We start from the raw sequence: 16,324 nt of genomic DNA, 5'->3' as shown, positions 1-16,324 counted from the left end.
TTCACAGAGTAAGCCACCTGGGAAACCAACTTCAGAAATAGAACATTCCTAGCCTCCCAAGAAGTCCCCACTGCACCTCCTCCTAGTCACTACTCTCACACACATACTCAGGGATAACTGCTATCCTGTTACAGTATAGATAAGGTCTGCCTATTTTTGAACTTTATATCAATGGAAGCATACAGTATATCATTGTGTGCCGAATGTCTTCACACAACATTGTTTTTGAGGTATTCATTATATTGTTGTGAATAGTTACAGATTTTTTTACTCTCATTGCTATTTAGTATTACATGATGAAAATAAACCACAATTTATGTTCTATTCTGCTGTAGATAGAAATGTGGTTAGTTTAGATTTGGGACCATTAAAAAGAAAATTCTGTGAACATTCTATTCCAGTATGTTTTTTAGTATACATATGTATGTATTTCTGCTGGTATAATAATAGTATACATATGTAAGTATTTTTCCTAGGTATGTATTTCTCCTAGGTATAATACATATGTATGTATGTATTTAGTATACATATGTATGTATTTCTCCTGAGTAGAAGTGCTATAATACATATGTTCTGCTTTAGTGGTGAACCTAAATAATTTTCCAGAATGATTGTACTAATTTAATTTACACTGTCACCAACAATGCATGAGAGTTGCAGCTGCTAACCTTTTGCTATGTGATAGGTATGGAGTGGTTCTGCATTGTGGTTTTAATTTGCATTTCATATTTTTATTGCAATTGACTAATAGAAATTATTTTTCTCAATGACAGAAGCTCAATTTTTATATTAATAAGAAAGCTACCATAGTTTTTCTGTACTGCTTTTCTGCTAGAAACAAGACATACTTAGGAGAGTGTCCTGGCTGAATACAGTTGTTGGTACTTTTTAGCTGAGCACAAAGGTTACATACCCCTAAATCTTCCTCTAGTCCCCAAGAGTCAACATGAGTAGAAGGAACTAAACAGGAAGATGTCCAGCCCCAAAACAAGGCCTCATGCCATCTGGGTAAATCAAGCTACTCATCTAAAAGTGAATTGACAGAAGGAGACTAGACTTTGAGTTGTGAACACATAGTACAATGTACAGATACTGTGTTATAGAATTATATACTTGAAACCTATAGGACTTCCACCAAGATGGAGGCTTAGGTGGAAACACCTTGCATCCGTGCACAACCAAATCTAAAAACAATAAAGTTTTAACAACAATAAATACAACCAAACCACACAGAAAATCGACAATACGGAGTCCAAAGACAATGAAATGCTCAGCTAAACCAGTAAGAGGAGCGAAGCCAGCAGTGGAGCGGGTTGGCAAAAAAAATCCCCGACCTGGTGGTGCAAAAGCAGCCGAAGGCGAGGATCCCAGGTGCAGTGTGGGCTAGCTATGGGCGGACACAGGAAAGAGGCAAGGCTGGCTGTCTGTGGTCGGTCAAGCATTTGCATGCAGATAAACCAGTGAAGAGGCCAGCATTGAGACTGTGCCGCTCAGGGCGGCAGGCTCACACATTTCGGCTCAGATAAACAGGCGGGGCGCAAGCGGTGGGTCGGACTAGGCCAGCAGAGAGGACCGCCACTGCTCCCTCTCTGACCCTGCCCCCACATACAGCATCACAAACCAGTGACCTGGGTGGCCCCACCCTGGTAAACAACTAAGGCTCCGCTCCTCATACTTAATGGGCACGAACAGATAAAAACATGGCTCAAGAGCAACTCAGAGCCCCAGAGCTGATAAATCTAAGTGATGAAAAAATAGGCAAACTTTCAGATGCACAGTTCAAAACACTGGTGATCAGGATGCTCACAGAACTGGTTGATTTTAGTCACAAATTAGAGGAACATATGAAAGCTAAACTGATTGAAATGAATGGTAATGCACAGGAAACCAACAGTAATGGAAAGGAAACTGGGACTCAAATCAAGGGAGTAGACCAGAAGGAAGGAAAAAATGACCAAACAGAAGAGAATGAAGAAACAAGAATTCAAAAAAATGAGGAGAGGCTTAGGAACCTCCAGGACATCTTTGAACGTTCCAACATTCGAATTATAGGGTTACCAGAAGGGGAAGAGGAACAGTCATGAGTGGAAACCTTATTTGAACAAATAATAAAAGAGAACTTCCTCGTTCTGGCATAGGAAGTAGACTTCCAGGAAATCCAGGAAGCTCAGAGAGTCCCAAAGAAGTTGGACCCAAGAAGGAACGCACCAAGGCACATCATCATTACATTAGCCAAGATGAAAATGAAGGAGAGAATCCTAGAAGCAGCAAGAGCTAAGGGGACTGTTGCCTACAAAGGAGTTCCCATCAGACTGTCAGCTGATTTCTCAAAAGAGACCTTACAGGCAAGAAGGGGCTGGAAAGAGGTATTCCAAGTCATGAAAAGCAAAAACCTACAACCAAGATTGCTCTATCCAGCAAAGCTTTCATTTAGAATGGAAGGGCAGATAAAGAAAGTGCTTCTCAGATAAGACCAAATTCAAGGAGTTCATCATCACCAAGCCCTTATTATATGAAATGTTAAAGGGACTTACCTAAGAAAAAGAAGATAAAAAAGATGAACAGTGAAAGGACAGCAAACTCACAGTTATCAACAACCACACCTAAACCAGAAGCAAATTAAGAGGACAGCTAGATCAGGAGTGAACCATAGAAATGAAGATCACAAGGAAGGTTAGCAACAGGGGAGTGGGAGATGGAGAAGGGAGGAGAAGGTACCGAAAATAAGTAGCATAGACAATAGATAAAAAATAAATAGGGGGGAGGGTAAGAAGAGTGGGGGAAATACAGAATCTAAAGAACTTGAGACATGTGTTCATGAACTAAAGGGGGGGAATGGTGGGGGAGGGGTGTTCAGGGTGGAGGGGAAAGGAGGGGGGGAATAGAACAACTGTAATGGCATAATGAATAAAAAAGTTTAAAAAAACCTATATAATGTTGTAAACCAATATCACCCCAATAAATTCAATTAAAATGATTTTTATTGATTTTATTGATTTTAGAGAGAGCAAAAAAGGGAGAAAAAGAAACAGCAATTTGTTTTTCCACTTACTTACTCATTCATTGGTTGATTCTTATATGTCCACTGACCAGATATTGAATCCACAACCTTGGTGCATTGGGATGACATTCTAGCCAACTGAGCTACCTGGCCAGGACGAAATAAAAAATTTTTGAAATAAATAAGTAAAAGTGAATTGACTTATGTAACTATAGCCCAAAAGATATCTCCCTAATTTCTAGGGTTTTACCTTGATTTTCCTAAAAATCAGATTTTTAATTTTATGATTTTGAATTTATGATCAAAAAGTAAAGTTTACTGTAGTTATTAGCTCAGTTATACATTTTGACATATGCAAGATGATTTACATAGCTTCTAGTGCTCATAGAGTAGAATTTCACCCAAGATGGAGGCATAGATAGATATGCTTTGCTACCAAAAGAAGGGCAGCAACAAATTTAAAAGCAAAAAGACAAACAGAACTGCCAGAAAATCAAACTGTATGGAAATCTGACAACCAACAGGTTAAAGAAAAACCATTCATCCAGATTGTAGGAGGGGCAGAGGCAGGCAGCCAGGGTGAAGAGAGTGTGTGGCAAGGCAGCAGATTGGACAGGCAAGGCAGCAGGTGGCAGATGAAGCAGTCCCACACTTGCATGCAGATAAGCTGGGAAGAACATCTGGGGATTGACACAGACCACACAACCCAGGTTTCCAGCCAGGGAAACTAAAGCCTCAAAACCTCTGGCTTTAAAAACTTGTTGGGGTTGCGGCAGTAGGAGAAACTCCCAGTCTCACAGGAGAGTTCATTGGAGAGACCCACAGGTCCCTAGAACATGCATAAACACACCCACCTGGGAATCAGCATTAGAAAGGCCCAAGTCACTTGTGGGTAGTGGAGGAAGTGACTGAAAGTGAGGCGAGAGCCGAGCAAGCACTATTTTTTCCTCTCTGACTCCTGCTTCCCATACAGCACCACAGTGGTTGCCACACCCTGACAAATACCTAAGGCTCTGCCCCTTACAACATAACAGGTGCTCCGAGAAAAAGAAATATGGCCCAAATGAAAGAACAGATCAAAAGCTCCAGAAAAAGAACTAAATGACAAGGAGATAGCCCACCGATTAGATGCACAGTTTAAAACACTGGTCATCAGGATGCTCACAGAAATGGTTGTGTAAAGATGCAAAATAGAGAAAAAGTGAAAGCTATGTAAAGTGAAATAAAGCAAGATATACAGGAAACCAACAGTGAAGGGAAGGAAACTGGGACTCAATGATTTGGAACAAAAGAAGGAAAGAAACATCTAATCAGAACAGAATGAAGAAACAAACATTCAAAAAAATGAGGAGAGGCCTAGGAACCTCTGAGACAACTTTAAACGCTCTAACATCCAAATCATCATGGAGCTAGAAGGAAAAGAAGAGCAAGAAATGGAAAATTTCTCTCTGCAGCATAGAATTCCATTGTGTATATGTACCACAATATTTTGATCCATTCATTTACTGATGGGCACCTAGGTTGCTTCCAGCTCTTGGCTATTGTAAATTGTGCTGCTATGAACATTGTGGTGCATAGGTTCTTTGATATTGATGTTTTAGGATTCTTAGAATATAATCCTAGCAGTGGAATTGCTGGGTCAAAAGGCAGGTCGATTTTTATTTTTCTGAGAAAATTCCATACTGTTTTTCATAATGGTTGTACCAGTCTGCAATCCCACCAACAGTGAACTAAAAGACCCCTTTTCCCCACACCCTCTCCAACATTTGTTGTTTGTTGCTTTGTTTATGATAGCCATCCTGACCGGTGTAAAGTGGTATCTCATTGTGGTTTTAATTTGCATCTCTCTGATAGCTAACGATATTGAGCATCTCTTCATGTGTCTCTGAATGTTCTGTATGTCCTCCTTGGAGAACTGTTTGTTCAAGTCCTTTTCCCATTTTTTAATTGGGTTGGGTGTCTTCTTAGAGTGGAGTCATGTAAGTTCTTTGAATTCTATGCTGCAGAGAGAAAGAAGGAGCTACTACCCTTTGCAACAACATGGATGGAACTGGAAAGCATTATGCTGAGTGAAATAGGCCAGGGGCTGAAAGACAAATACCATATGATCTCACCTTTAACAGGAAGCTAAACAAAACAAACAAGCAAGCAGGAAAAAAAAAAACAAAGACACTGAAATAGAGAACAAGGGGACAGTGACCAAAGGGGAGAAGGAAGGGAAGTTAAGGGGAAAACATGGGGGGGGGCGATTTGGAGGGACAAATAGGAAGGACACAGGGACGAGAACTAAGGGGGGTGGAAATGGGAGGGAGGTGGGGAGTAAGGGGTGGGGGAGGCTGGGATGGGAAAAATAAACAAAAAACTGTACTTGAAAAATAACTAAATAAAATTAATTAAAATTTAAAAAAAAGAAATGGAAAATTTATTTGAAAAAATAATGATGCAAAACTTCCCAATCTGGCAAAGGAAATAGACTTCCAGAAAAGTGCAGGAAGCTCAGAGAGTCCCAAGGAAGTTGGAGCCGAGGAAGCACACACCAAGGCACATCATAATTAAGTTACCCAAGATTAAAGATAAGGAGAGAATCTTAAAAGCAGCAAGAGAAAACGAGACAGTTACCTTCAAAAGAGTTCCCATAAGACTGTCAGCTGATTTCTCAAAAGAAACCTTGCAGGCAAGAAAGGGCTGCAAAGCAGTATCCAAAGTCAGGAAAGGCCAGAACCTCTATCCAGCAAAACTATCATTTAGAATGGAAGGGCAGATAAAGTGCTTCCCAGACAAGATAAAGTTAAATGAGTTCATCATCACCAAGCCCCTTGCTATGTGAAAAGTTAAAGGGACTTATCTAAGAAAAAGAAGATCTAAACTATGAACAAAATGACAACAAAGTCACAACTATCAACAACTGAACCTAAAAGAAAAAGAAATCACAAAAACAAACTAAGCAAACAACTACAACAGGAACAGAACCAAAGAAATGGAAATCACATGGAGGGTTATCAACAGGAATGGGGCAGGGGGAGGATAGAGGAAAAGGTACAGGGAATAAAAAGTATAAATGGTAGGTACAAAATAGACAGGGGTGGGTTAAGAACAATATGGGAAATGGAGAAGACAAAGAAGTTGTATGCATGACCCATGGACATGAACTAAGTGAAGGGAAGTTTTGGAGGGGGGAATAGGGGGATAAAAGGGATGGAAAAAATGGAACAACTCTAATACCATAATCAATAAAAATACTTAAAAAAGACCTTATAGAGTCAATAGCAATTTGTAAACAACGAATAAGCTTTTACGAAACTGATCTTGTGAGAATAAGAGTACTTAAAAATTTGTATCAAATTTACTTCATTAATCACACTTTTAAAAATTGGATTAAATTAGCCTTTCCAATTATTGGAATTGTGAGTTATGCTAATTTAAGTTCATGACCATTTGTGAAATGCTGACAGTCTCTGCTTATTGCTTGCAGTCTACCCTCCACTATTAATGATGGTGGTTTATCTTATGGCTTATGCCATAGCTAGTCTTCGTCTCCAGATTTAGTTCTTTCTATTTACTTGTGTTGCCCTTGGTGGACTAAAGCAGGACCTAGATATGTGGCACTACACAGAATGGTGAAATAAGCACTTTTTACTTTTGCTTTTTTTTTTTTGCCTTGAGAATATATTTATCGGCACTGATGTGAAAGGAACAAATGAACTTGCCAATAGCAAGACTGTGCTTTAGAATGGAAAGGATTTGATGTTTTCAAGTACTACCAAGCAGAGTCCTACCTTCTAAGTGCTGTTGTAGTCTGATAAATTATCAGGTACAGAAGGTTACATTCCCTTCTTTTTTTCACAGGTTCTCCACTGCTGTGTGTGTGGCTCAAGCACATACACCCAACAGAGTCACTACACATTGACCCTGGCTGACCTGTCATCTTCAGATTATGACCCCTTCCTGCCATTGGCAAATGTGAAGAATTCTGAGCCAGTCCAATATCACTCATCAGCAGAAATGGGCCACCTGTTTACTGTGGAAGAGGGTGAGATTTTTTTCAGAATATTGATTCTTGTGGGCAGGAAAAGTAAAGATTATAGTCTTTTATCCATGCTTGCTGTGATATTTTTTTAATCTAGTTTTTGAAATTCTAGTTTCTACAGTCCTCTGTGAAAGTTCTGCCTTCCTTGTTTCTTCTCTTTACCTTTCTTTTCCCACTGTAGTTGAACTTTGTATTATTGAAGACCCATATGTTTCAGACCCATGGGACCCACAAAAACAGTTTATTTTTTATCCCAAAGTAGCTTTACATATAATAGGAGAAACAGAGTTAATACAAAAGGACTCATTTGTGGACTGGTAGCACCATAGGGGCTTCCCATGGAGACAAACCAAAGCCAGACTTAAAAGGGTGGACAGATATTGAAAGAAGATGGTAAAGTGTTCTAGACTAAGGAGCATTATGAAGAGAAAGATGGTAATTTACATGCCACAATTTAAGGATAGCTCTTTTTACAGCACAGGGGCCCCTTTAGAGTGTGTGGGTATCCTCAGGGCTTAGGGGCTGCTGTATGTCCTCCTCAACCACCCTTTTTCCCAGAATGACAAGACCCCATCTCTAGAATGTGAGTCAAAATGAAGGTGTGTTATCTATACATACAACTAATAAAATAGCACTTTACCTTCCCACACAAACATACACAAATGAGTGTATGTAGAACTACCAAACTCTGAATTTTGATGAATTGTCTCAATGTCAGTTTCCTGGTTCTGATATGGTACTATAGCCGTGTAAGATGTTACTGTTGGGGTGAAGGATATTTGGGATGTCTCTGTATTTTTTCTTACAAGTGCATATGAATCTTCAATAATCTCAAAATTAAGTTTAAAAAATGTGGTTGTGGAGGACCAAGAATGGAACCCTGGGTAAAAGAACAAGGAAATGTCACTAGGAAAGCAAAATGAGGGAAATGGGAAAAAGAATCAAGTCATTTCTAGGAAGTCAAAGGAAGAGGGCAGTTAGGGAGCCAAGGAAGGTCAGCAGTGGTAGGTGCTTCACAAAGCCCACAGAGGGTGAGAACAGAACAGGAGTTGTTTTATTTCCCAACTAAATGTTTAGTGGTACGTTTTGCTGGTCTCTAACCAAACAGCATGAGCAGATATCCCAGGGGGTGACCATTCAGAACTTCAAGACAGACCCCTCTTGTGGAGCCTTTGGTGATGAAAGGAAGGACACAGCAGGCATTAGCTGGGGAAGGGCATGGAGTCCAGGGCTGTGCTTGTAAAACTACAGAGTCTGGACTGTGGTTCAAACTGAGAAGAAGGTGTCTGTCTGGTAAGGTGTGGATGAAGAGGACAGGAATTGAGGCACCAGCCAGGAACAAGGGCTCTGGAATCACCCAGTACTTATGTTAGCTCCATTTTGTAGATGAGCAAACTAAAGTGAAGGGATTTTCCCAAGGATATATATGTGAAAAATAATGGAGGTGGGATTTGAATTTAAGGTTTGATGATAGGGTTCCTGAAACCTCACTTTGATATTCTGCAAGAGTACACTGAAGACTCATTTTGAATTGTGTTCTTAGTGGATAGTAAGTGGCGGATTTTCATGTTATCCTCTCATTGCCCTCCATTTGCTTAATCATGTAGTTGTCTTTTCCTGGAATTTACCGCTCATTTAAACTGCAATATTTTCTTGCCTTTTTTCTCCACACTTGTAAATTCAAACCATGTTTTTGTTTTTTTTTTAAGTTACTTTTTTTTTAAAGATTTTATTTATTTATCTTTAGAGGGGAAGGAGAGAGGGAGAGAAACATCAATGTATGGTTGCCTTTCGTGCATCCCGTGCTGGGAACTGGCCTGCAGGGAACCGGCCTGCATGTGCCCTGGCATGTGCCCAGACTGGGAATCGAACCGCGATTGTCTGGTTTGCAGGCCCGCTCTCAATCCACTGAGCTACACCAGCCAGGGCCAAACCATGTTTTTTTTAAATAAACTGATTCTTTATCTGTTTCTTTTGTTTTCTTCCTTGTAGTCCATGTCTCATAAGAAAATTAACTCTTTCCTACAGTCGTTAATTTGCATTCATCCCACGTAACTATCACAAAAATGGGTCCACCACTTATTATGACTCATCACTTGAAAATAGCAGATTCACAGGTTAGTGAGAAAGGAAAAACCTAAAAATACACCTTTAAATTTTGGTAGCATTTTTCTTTCTGTGTACAACATTCTTTGACTTGAATATAACTATTCTCCAGAAAACCTCAGGACCTTATGCTGTCTTGTCCTAATAATAGTTCTGGGGTGCTAAAAATAATATTTGCTGCCACTTTAACTAAGTAAAAAGGCAAAGAGGCTTAGAAACATATTAGCACACACAGATGCTCTTCCAGAGTGACTATATCCTGTTCAGAGTAAAGAGGAAAAATAGAGATAACTTAGGTATTTTAGTTTAAACAATATGTACTCATATATGAGGGATGTTTGCTTTCATTTAATGCTATAATTTGTTATTCATAACCAAACTATTTCTAGTCAAGTAATGTTTCTGATCAGTAATATTATATTTTATCTATTATTTTCAAATGATTTTTCATAAACCATTTGATGTAATTATTACTTCAAAAAAGTTACAAGAAACCACATTCAACTACCTACTGTAGCTTCTGGGCCAGCTCAAGGAAAAGCCATTAATAGCATGCACATGGGCTCTCATCATTAATACTGAAGTACTTAAAATGAAGAGAAGAGGGAGCTTTAAAAATATATAAGTTAAAGGACAACCTAGAATTACTGATTTTATATTTTATTGCTAAATTTAGAAAAATAATAAATACTTGGAATATACTTTTTCATAGTTTATAGAAGTCATGATCTTGTTTCTTCAACAATGGAGTCTAGATTTTCTTTTTATTTCTCAGGGCACCTATGAGCAGCTGATTCAGCTCAAATCTTCCAGGGAAGAGCAATTCTTGTTTTATAAGTATTAACTTTTCTTACTTTTCAGTACCAAAAATATTTTGGGTTTTTATCTGGGTTTTTCATGGTTTATGACTTGATTAGTGTGACTGCAGGTTAATTTTCTATTGTAGAATTCAAACATTTATTAAAATATAAATTTATATTTATCTCAGGTTGAAAATATAACCTATGTAAGTAAAAGTAGGGGAAAGTTGCCTCTGCAGTTGTTATTTTATGCCTTGGGCTTTATCAATTTGGACCTTTATGATTAAGTTTCATAGCTTGATCTATTATGTCACCACATGGTGTCTTACATTATGACACCTGAGCTGGCTGTGCCTTTGTTGGTGGGGCATTAACATTTCTGATGGAACATATATTCATATGAAATGATCAGCATGAATGAAAAGCATGTATAACTTTGAAAAAGTTAATGTGGACACAAAAGCAAAGGCATTCATAGCTGTGATTTCAAGGGAATTAATTGAAGTATTTTAAATGTTTCAGCTGTTTGGACGTCATATAAAATTCTACCAGGGATGAGAAGAAGAGTTTAATTTTAGAGACTGATGTAGAAGCCTCTTTGCTTCTAAAATAGGAGGGGTTTTTTATATGAAATTTTTATTTTGCATTACCGAATACAGATAATTTCTTGTTCACACAAAAGAAAAAAACATAAGAAGAAATTCAAGAAAAGTCCAGACAGCTTTGTTTTACTCAGTCATCACATAGAATTTCTTAGATTCTAGAATTTAATTTGTTTTTTTCTAGGATTTATACATCATAAAATTGTTATTTTACAAATAAGACAATTGGATTTTCAGTGTCTGAGAGGAAGGGTGTTTGGCATGAGAAAGTTAAGTTTCATGTTGTGGATTTAAATTAAATTAATATTAAAGTAATTGTGTAGCTAATTAATCGTGAATTTAGAAAATAAGTATGCCCTAAACCTTTAAGCCCCAATTTTAAATTTTAGTTTGTTTAATATCTAGTGATATGTTTGTTAAAATTAAAAGGTTTAATTTTAACTTGTTCTTAGATTAATGCACAATTTTTTTTAGTACTATGGTGGACTAAACTCTCCCTAACTACTGTCAAACTTAGGTGAGTCATTCAGTTCATACTTAGATATTTAGTTTATCTGCTTTGCCCTTATACCTCAAACATTTTACAAAGCCCACTTTTAGATGCTGTTCTCAAATCTTTCTGTGTATTTAAAGTCTTGAGAATTTTGTAAACCAGTTGCTCTTGGCCATTTAATCATCAACTACAAATTTAGTTAAACTATCTAAGTATTTACATGAATTAATATATCAGATTCAGTGAAATATTTAAAATAACCTAACAACAAAACATAAATTGCCACAATGATCTTTTTTCTTTTGAAACTATTTTATTTTTTTAAATTAATTTATTGTTGTTCAATTATAGTTGTCTGCATTTCCTGCCCCACTCCCCCTGCACCCCAGCCAAACCCACTTCCCTCCCTTGCTTCTACCCTTCCCCTTGGTTTTGTCCATGTGTCCTTTACGGTAGTTTCTGAAAACCTTTTCCCCCATTTCTGCCTTCCTTTTCCCCTCTGATTATTGTTAGATTATTGATTTCAATGTCTGCTTATGTTTTGTTTGCTTTTTTCCTTTTGTTAATTATGTTCCACATAAGGTGAGATTATATAGTACTATTTGTCCCTCAACACCTGGCTTATTTCACTTAGCATAATGCTCTCCAGTTCCACCCATGCTGTTACAAAGGGTAGGAGCTCCTTTCTCTCTGTTGTATAGTATTCCGTTCTGTAAATGTACCATAGTTTTTTCATACACACATTTACTGATGGGCACTTAGATTGGTTGCTTCCAGCACTCAGCAATTGTAAATTGTACTGCTATGAACATTCAGATGCATAGGTTCTTTTGGATTGGTGTTTCAGGGCTCTTAAGATATCCTAGCAGTGGAATTGCTAAGTCAAAAGACAGTTCCATTTCTACTTTACTGAGGAAATTTCAGATTGATTTCCACAGTGGCTGCACTAGTCTGCATTCCCACCAACAGTGCACTAGGGTTCCCTTTTTTCTACAGCCTCTCTAACACTTGCTTATTGATTTCTTTATGATGCCCATTCTCACCAGTGTGAAGTGGTGTCTAATTGTGGTTTTAATTTGCATCTCTCTGATGGCTAGTGATGCTGAGCATCTTCTCATATGCTCTGGGCTCTCTATATGTCCTCCTTGGAGAAGTGTCTGTTCAAGTCTTGTGCCATTTTTTAATTGGGTCTTTTGTCTTCCTGGAAGAGTCATGTGAGATCTTTATATAATTTGGAGATCAAACCCTTCCTTATCTGAGGTATTGTTAGCAAATATGTTTTCCCATATAGTTGTTTCTCTTTTCATTTCAATGCTGTTTTCTTTAGCCATGCAGAGGGTTTTTAATTTGATGAAGTCCCATTTGTTTATTCTTTCCTTTATGTCCCTTGCTTTAGGGGACATAGCAGTGAAGTTGTTGCTGCATGGAATGTATAGATTTTCCTGCCTATGTTTTCCTCTAGGACTTTTATGGTGTTGCAACTTATATTTAAATCTTTTATCCACCTTGAATTTACTTTTGTGTATGCTGTAAGTTGGCGATCGAGTTTCATTTTTTTGCATGTACCTGTCCAGACCTCTTAACACCATTTATTGAAGAGGCTATTTTTACTCCATTTTATGTTGCTGCCCTCTTCGTTAAATATTATTTGACCGTAGAGACTTGGGTTTATTTCTGGGCTCTCTGTTTTGTTCCATTGGTCTATGTGCCTGTTTTTATGCCAGTACCAGGCTGTTTTGATTACAGTAGCCTTGTAATACAGTTTGGTATCGGGTATTGTGATCCTTCCTGCTTTGTTCTTCTTTCTCAAAATTACTGAAGCTATTTGGGGTTGTTTATGGTTCCATTTAAATTTCTGAAATGTTTGTTCTCTATCTGTGAAATATGTCTTTGGTACTGTAACATGGATTGCAATGAATCTATAAATTGTTTTACATAGTATGGTCATTTTGATGATGTTAATTCTTCCAAACCATGAGCATGGTACATGCTTCCATTTGTTTGTGTCTTCCTTAATTTCTTTCTTCAGTGTTGTATAGTTTTCTAAGTACCACTCATTTACTTCCTTGGTTAGGTTCATTCCTACGTAACTTTATTCTTCTTGCTATATTAAATAGATGTTTTTCCTGATTTCTGTTTCTGATATTTTATTATTGGTGTACAAAAATGCCTTTGATTTCTGAATATTGACTTTGTATCATACTTTCTTGACAAAATCATGTATTAGGTTGAGTAGATTTTTGGTGGAGTCCATAGGATTTTCTGTGTACACTATCATGTCATCTGCAAACAATGACAGTTTGGCTCCCTCCTTTGCAATTTGGATGCCTTTTATTTCTTTTTCTTGTTCAGTTGTTGTGGCTAGGAATTCCACTACTGTGTTGAATAGGAGTGGTGAAAGCAGGCATCCTTGTCTTGTTCCTGATCTTAGTGAGGGAGCATTTAATTTTTGCCCACTGATTATGATGTTGGCTATGAATCTCTCATATGTGGCCTTTATTATGTTGAGGAATTCTCCCTGTATTCCCACTTTGCTGAATGTTTTTTCTCATAAATGGGTGCTGTACCTTATCAATTGCTTTTTCCACACCTATTGATATGATCATGTGATTTTTGTCTTTGCTTTTGTTTATGTGATGTATTACATTTATTGATTTGTGAACATTGTACCATCCTTGAAGTCCTGGAATGAATCCCACTTGGTCATGCTGTATGATCTTTATAATGTATTGCTGGATGCAGTTTGCCAATATTTTGTTGAGGATTTTAGCATCTATGTTCATCAGCAATATTGGCCTGAAGTTTTCTTTCTTTATTATGTCTTTATCTGGTTTTGGGATTAGGGTGATGTTGGTTTCATAAAAAGAGTTTGGAAGTTTTCCACCTTCTTGAAGTTTTGGGGATAATCTGTGAAGGATAGGGCTTAGCTCTTCCTTAAATGCTTTGTAGAATTCTCCTGTGAAACCATCCAGTCCAGGGCTTTTGTGTGTCAGAGTTTTTTGATTACTGCTTCAGTTTCACCAGCTAGTATTGGTCTGTTCAGGCTTTCTGTTGCTGCTTCTTTGAGTTTTAGAATATTATATTTTTGTAGAAATTTGTTCATTTCACCTAGGTTTTCAAATTTCTTGGCATACACTTCTTCATAGTAATTTCTTACAATGGTTTGTATTTCTGTGGTGTCAGTTGTAATCTCTCCTCTTTCATTTCTGATTGTGTTTATTTGCGTCCGCTCTCTTTTTTTTCTTGATGAGCCTACTTAAAGGCTTTTTTATTTTGTTTATCTTTTCAAAGAATCAGCTCCTAGATTCATTGATCCTTAGAATTGTGCTTTTAGTCTCTATATCAATTAATTCTGCTCTGATCTTGACTAATTCCTTCCTTCTGCTTGCTCTGGGCTATCTTTGTTGTTCTTTGAGTTCTTGTAGGCATAGGGTTAGGCTGTTTATTTGAAATGTTTTTGTCTTTTTTAGGTAGGCCTGTTTGCTATGAACTTCTCTCTCAGGACTGCCTTCACTGTTTCGCATAAGTTTTTGGATTGTTGTGAGTTCAGTTTCATTTGTTTCCAGAAAATTTGTAAATTTCTTCCCTAATTTCATTCTTGACCCACTCATTGTTTAATAGCATACCATTCAGTCTCCATGATTTTTGGTGCTTTGGGTTTTTTTGGGGGGGGTTTGTTTCCAATTTCAGTCCCTTGTGGTCAGAGAAGATGCTCGGTATGATTTCAATTTTCTTGAATTTTTTGAGGCTCGTTTTGTGTCTTATCATGTGGTCTATCTTTGAAAATGTTCCGTGTGCATTTGAAAAGAATGTGTATTTAGGTTCTTTGGGATGAAGGGCTCTATATATATCAGTTAAGTCCATTTCATCTAGGGTGTTGTTTAATGCCACAATATCTTTGTTGATAATTTGTTTGGAAGATCTGTCTATTTTTGATAGTGGGGTGTTGAAATCTCCTACTATAATTGTGTTGCTGTCAATATCTTTCTTGAAGTCCTCTAAGATTTTCTTGATATATTTGGGTGCCCCTATGTTTGGTGCATATATGTTTACAATGTTCATGTCTTCTTGGTGGATTCTTCCCTTGAGTATTATGAAGTGACCTTCTGGTTCTCTCTTTATGGCCTTTTTTTTTTGAAGTCGATTTTGTCCGATATGAGAATTGGTACCCCAGCTTTTTTTTCTTGCCCGTTTGCTTAGAAACTTGTTTCCAGCCTTTCACTTTTAGTCTGTGATGGTCTTTTGTCCTGAGGTGGGTCTCTTGTAGGCAGCATATGTGTGAGTCATGCTTTCTTATCCATTGGGCTACTTTATGTTTTGATTGGAGCCTTTAATCCATTTACGTTTAAGGTTATTATTGAAAGGTACTTATTCATTGCAATTTTTGTATCTGTGTTCCTCTCTGTCTCTCTCTTTTCTTTCCTTCCCTTAAAGCAGTCCTTTTAGTATTTCTTGTAGAGCTGGTTTGGTGGAGGCGTATTCTTTTAGGCTTCTTTTGTCTTGGAAGCTCTTTATTTGGCCATCTATCTTGATTGAGAGCCTTGCTGGGTAAAGTAGCCTTGGTTGCAGGCCTCTGGTTCTCGTTACTTGGAATATTTCTTGCCATTCTCTTGCTTGAAATGTTTCCATTGAGAAGTCAGTAGCTAACCTTATTGGGGCTCCCTTGTATGTTACTTCTTTTTTCTCCCTTGCTTCCTTTAAGATTCTCTCTTTGTCTTGGAATTTTGCCATTTTGATGATGATGTGTCTTGAAGTGGGCCTCCTTGGATTCCTCTTGATTGGGACTCTCTGTGATTCTTGGATTTGTGAGAATTTTTCTCTTATCAAATTAGGGAAATTTACTCACATTAGTCGTTCAAATACGTTTTCTATCCCTTGTTCTTCTTCTTCTCCTTCTGGTATTGCTATTATTCAGATATTATTATGTTTCATATTGTCTTGCATTTCTCTTAATCCCTCTTCATTCTTTCTGAGCCTCTTTTTATTTTCTTGCTCTTTCTGTGAGATGCTTTCTACCTTGTTCTCCAACTCACTAATCCTATCCTCCGCTTCATCTATCCTACTTTTGAAACTTTCTACTGTGTTCTTCCATTTGGAAATTGTATTCTTCATTTCCTCTTGTCTCTTGTTGATAGTTTCCATTTCCTTTTTCATGTTGCTGTAGTTTGCAGAGAGATCATTGTAGTTCCCCTGTAGTTTCTGGTAGTTCACTGTGAGCTCTTTGAACTTCATAATAACCAGTGCTTTGAATTTACTATCTGATAGTTGATCAGCCTCTATTTCATCTAACATTGT

General features: G+C 37.6%; 1 protein-coding gene across 2 annotated transcripts in view; it reads left to right on the top strand.

The window, feature by feature from the left end:
• The window catches only part of RALGAPA2 (Ral GTPase activating protein catalytic subunit alpha 2), a 431,148-nt gene that overhangs the window by 278,570 nt on the left and 136,254 nt on the right, over positions 1-16,324 (top strand). For both annotated transcript variants that reach the window (XR_008392593.1, XM_053670940.1), the window contains one exon: positions 6,848-7,031. Coding sequence is in view for 1 of the 2 variants with exons in the window: in XM_053670940.1 (XP_053526915.1) it covers positions 6,848-7,031 (184 nt within the window). In the remaining variant the exon portion in view is untranslated. The remainder of the gene's footprint in view (positions 1-6,847; positions 7,032-16,324) is intronic.

This window comes from Artibeus jamaicensis, unplaced genomic scaffold (assembly GCF_021234435.1).
Source record: "Artibeus jamaicensis isolate MK-2021 breed Jamaican fruit bat unplaced genomic scaffold, CSHL_Jam_final contig_65, whole genome shotgun sequence".
NCBI classification, from domain to species: Eukaryota; Metazoa; Chordata; class Mammalia; order Chiroptera; family Phyllostomidae; genus Artibeus; species Artibeus jamaicensis.
The sequence above is the reverse complement of the archived record's forward strand: the minus strand, read 5'-3'. Positions and strand labels throughout refer to the sequence as shown.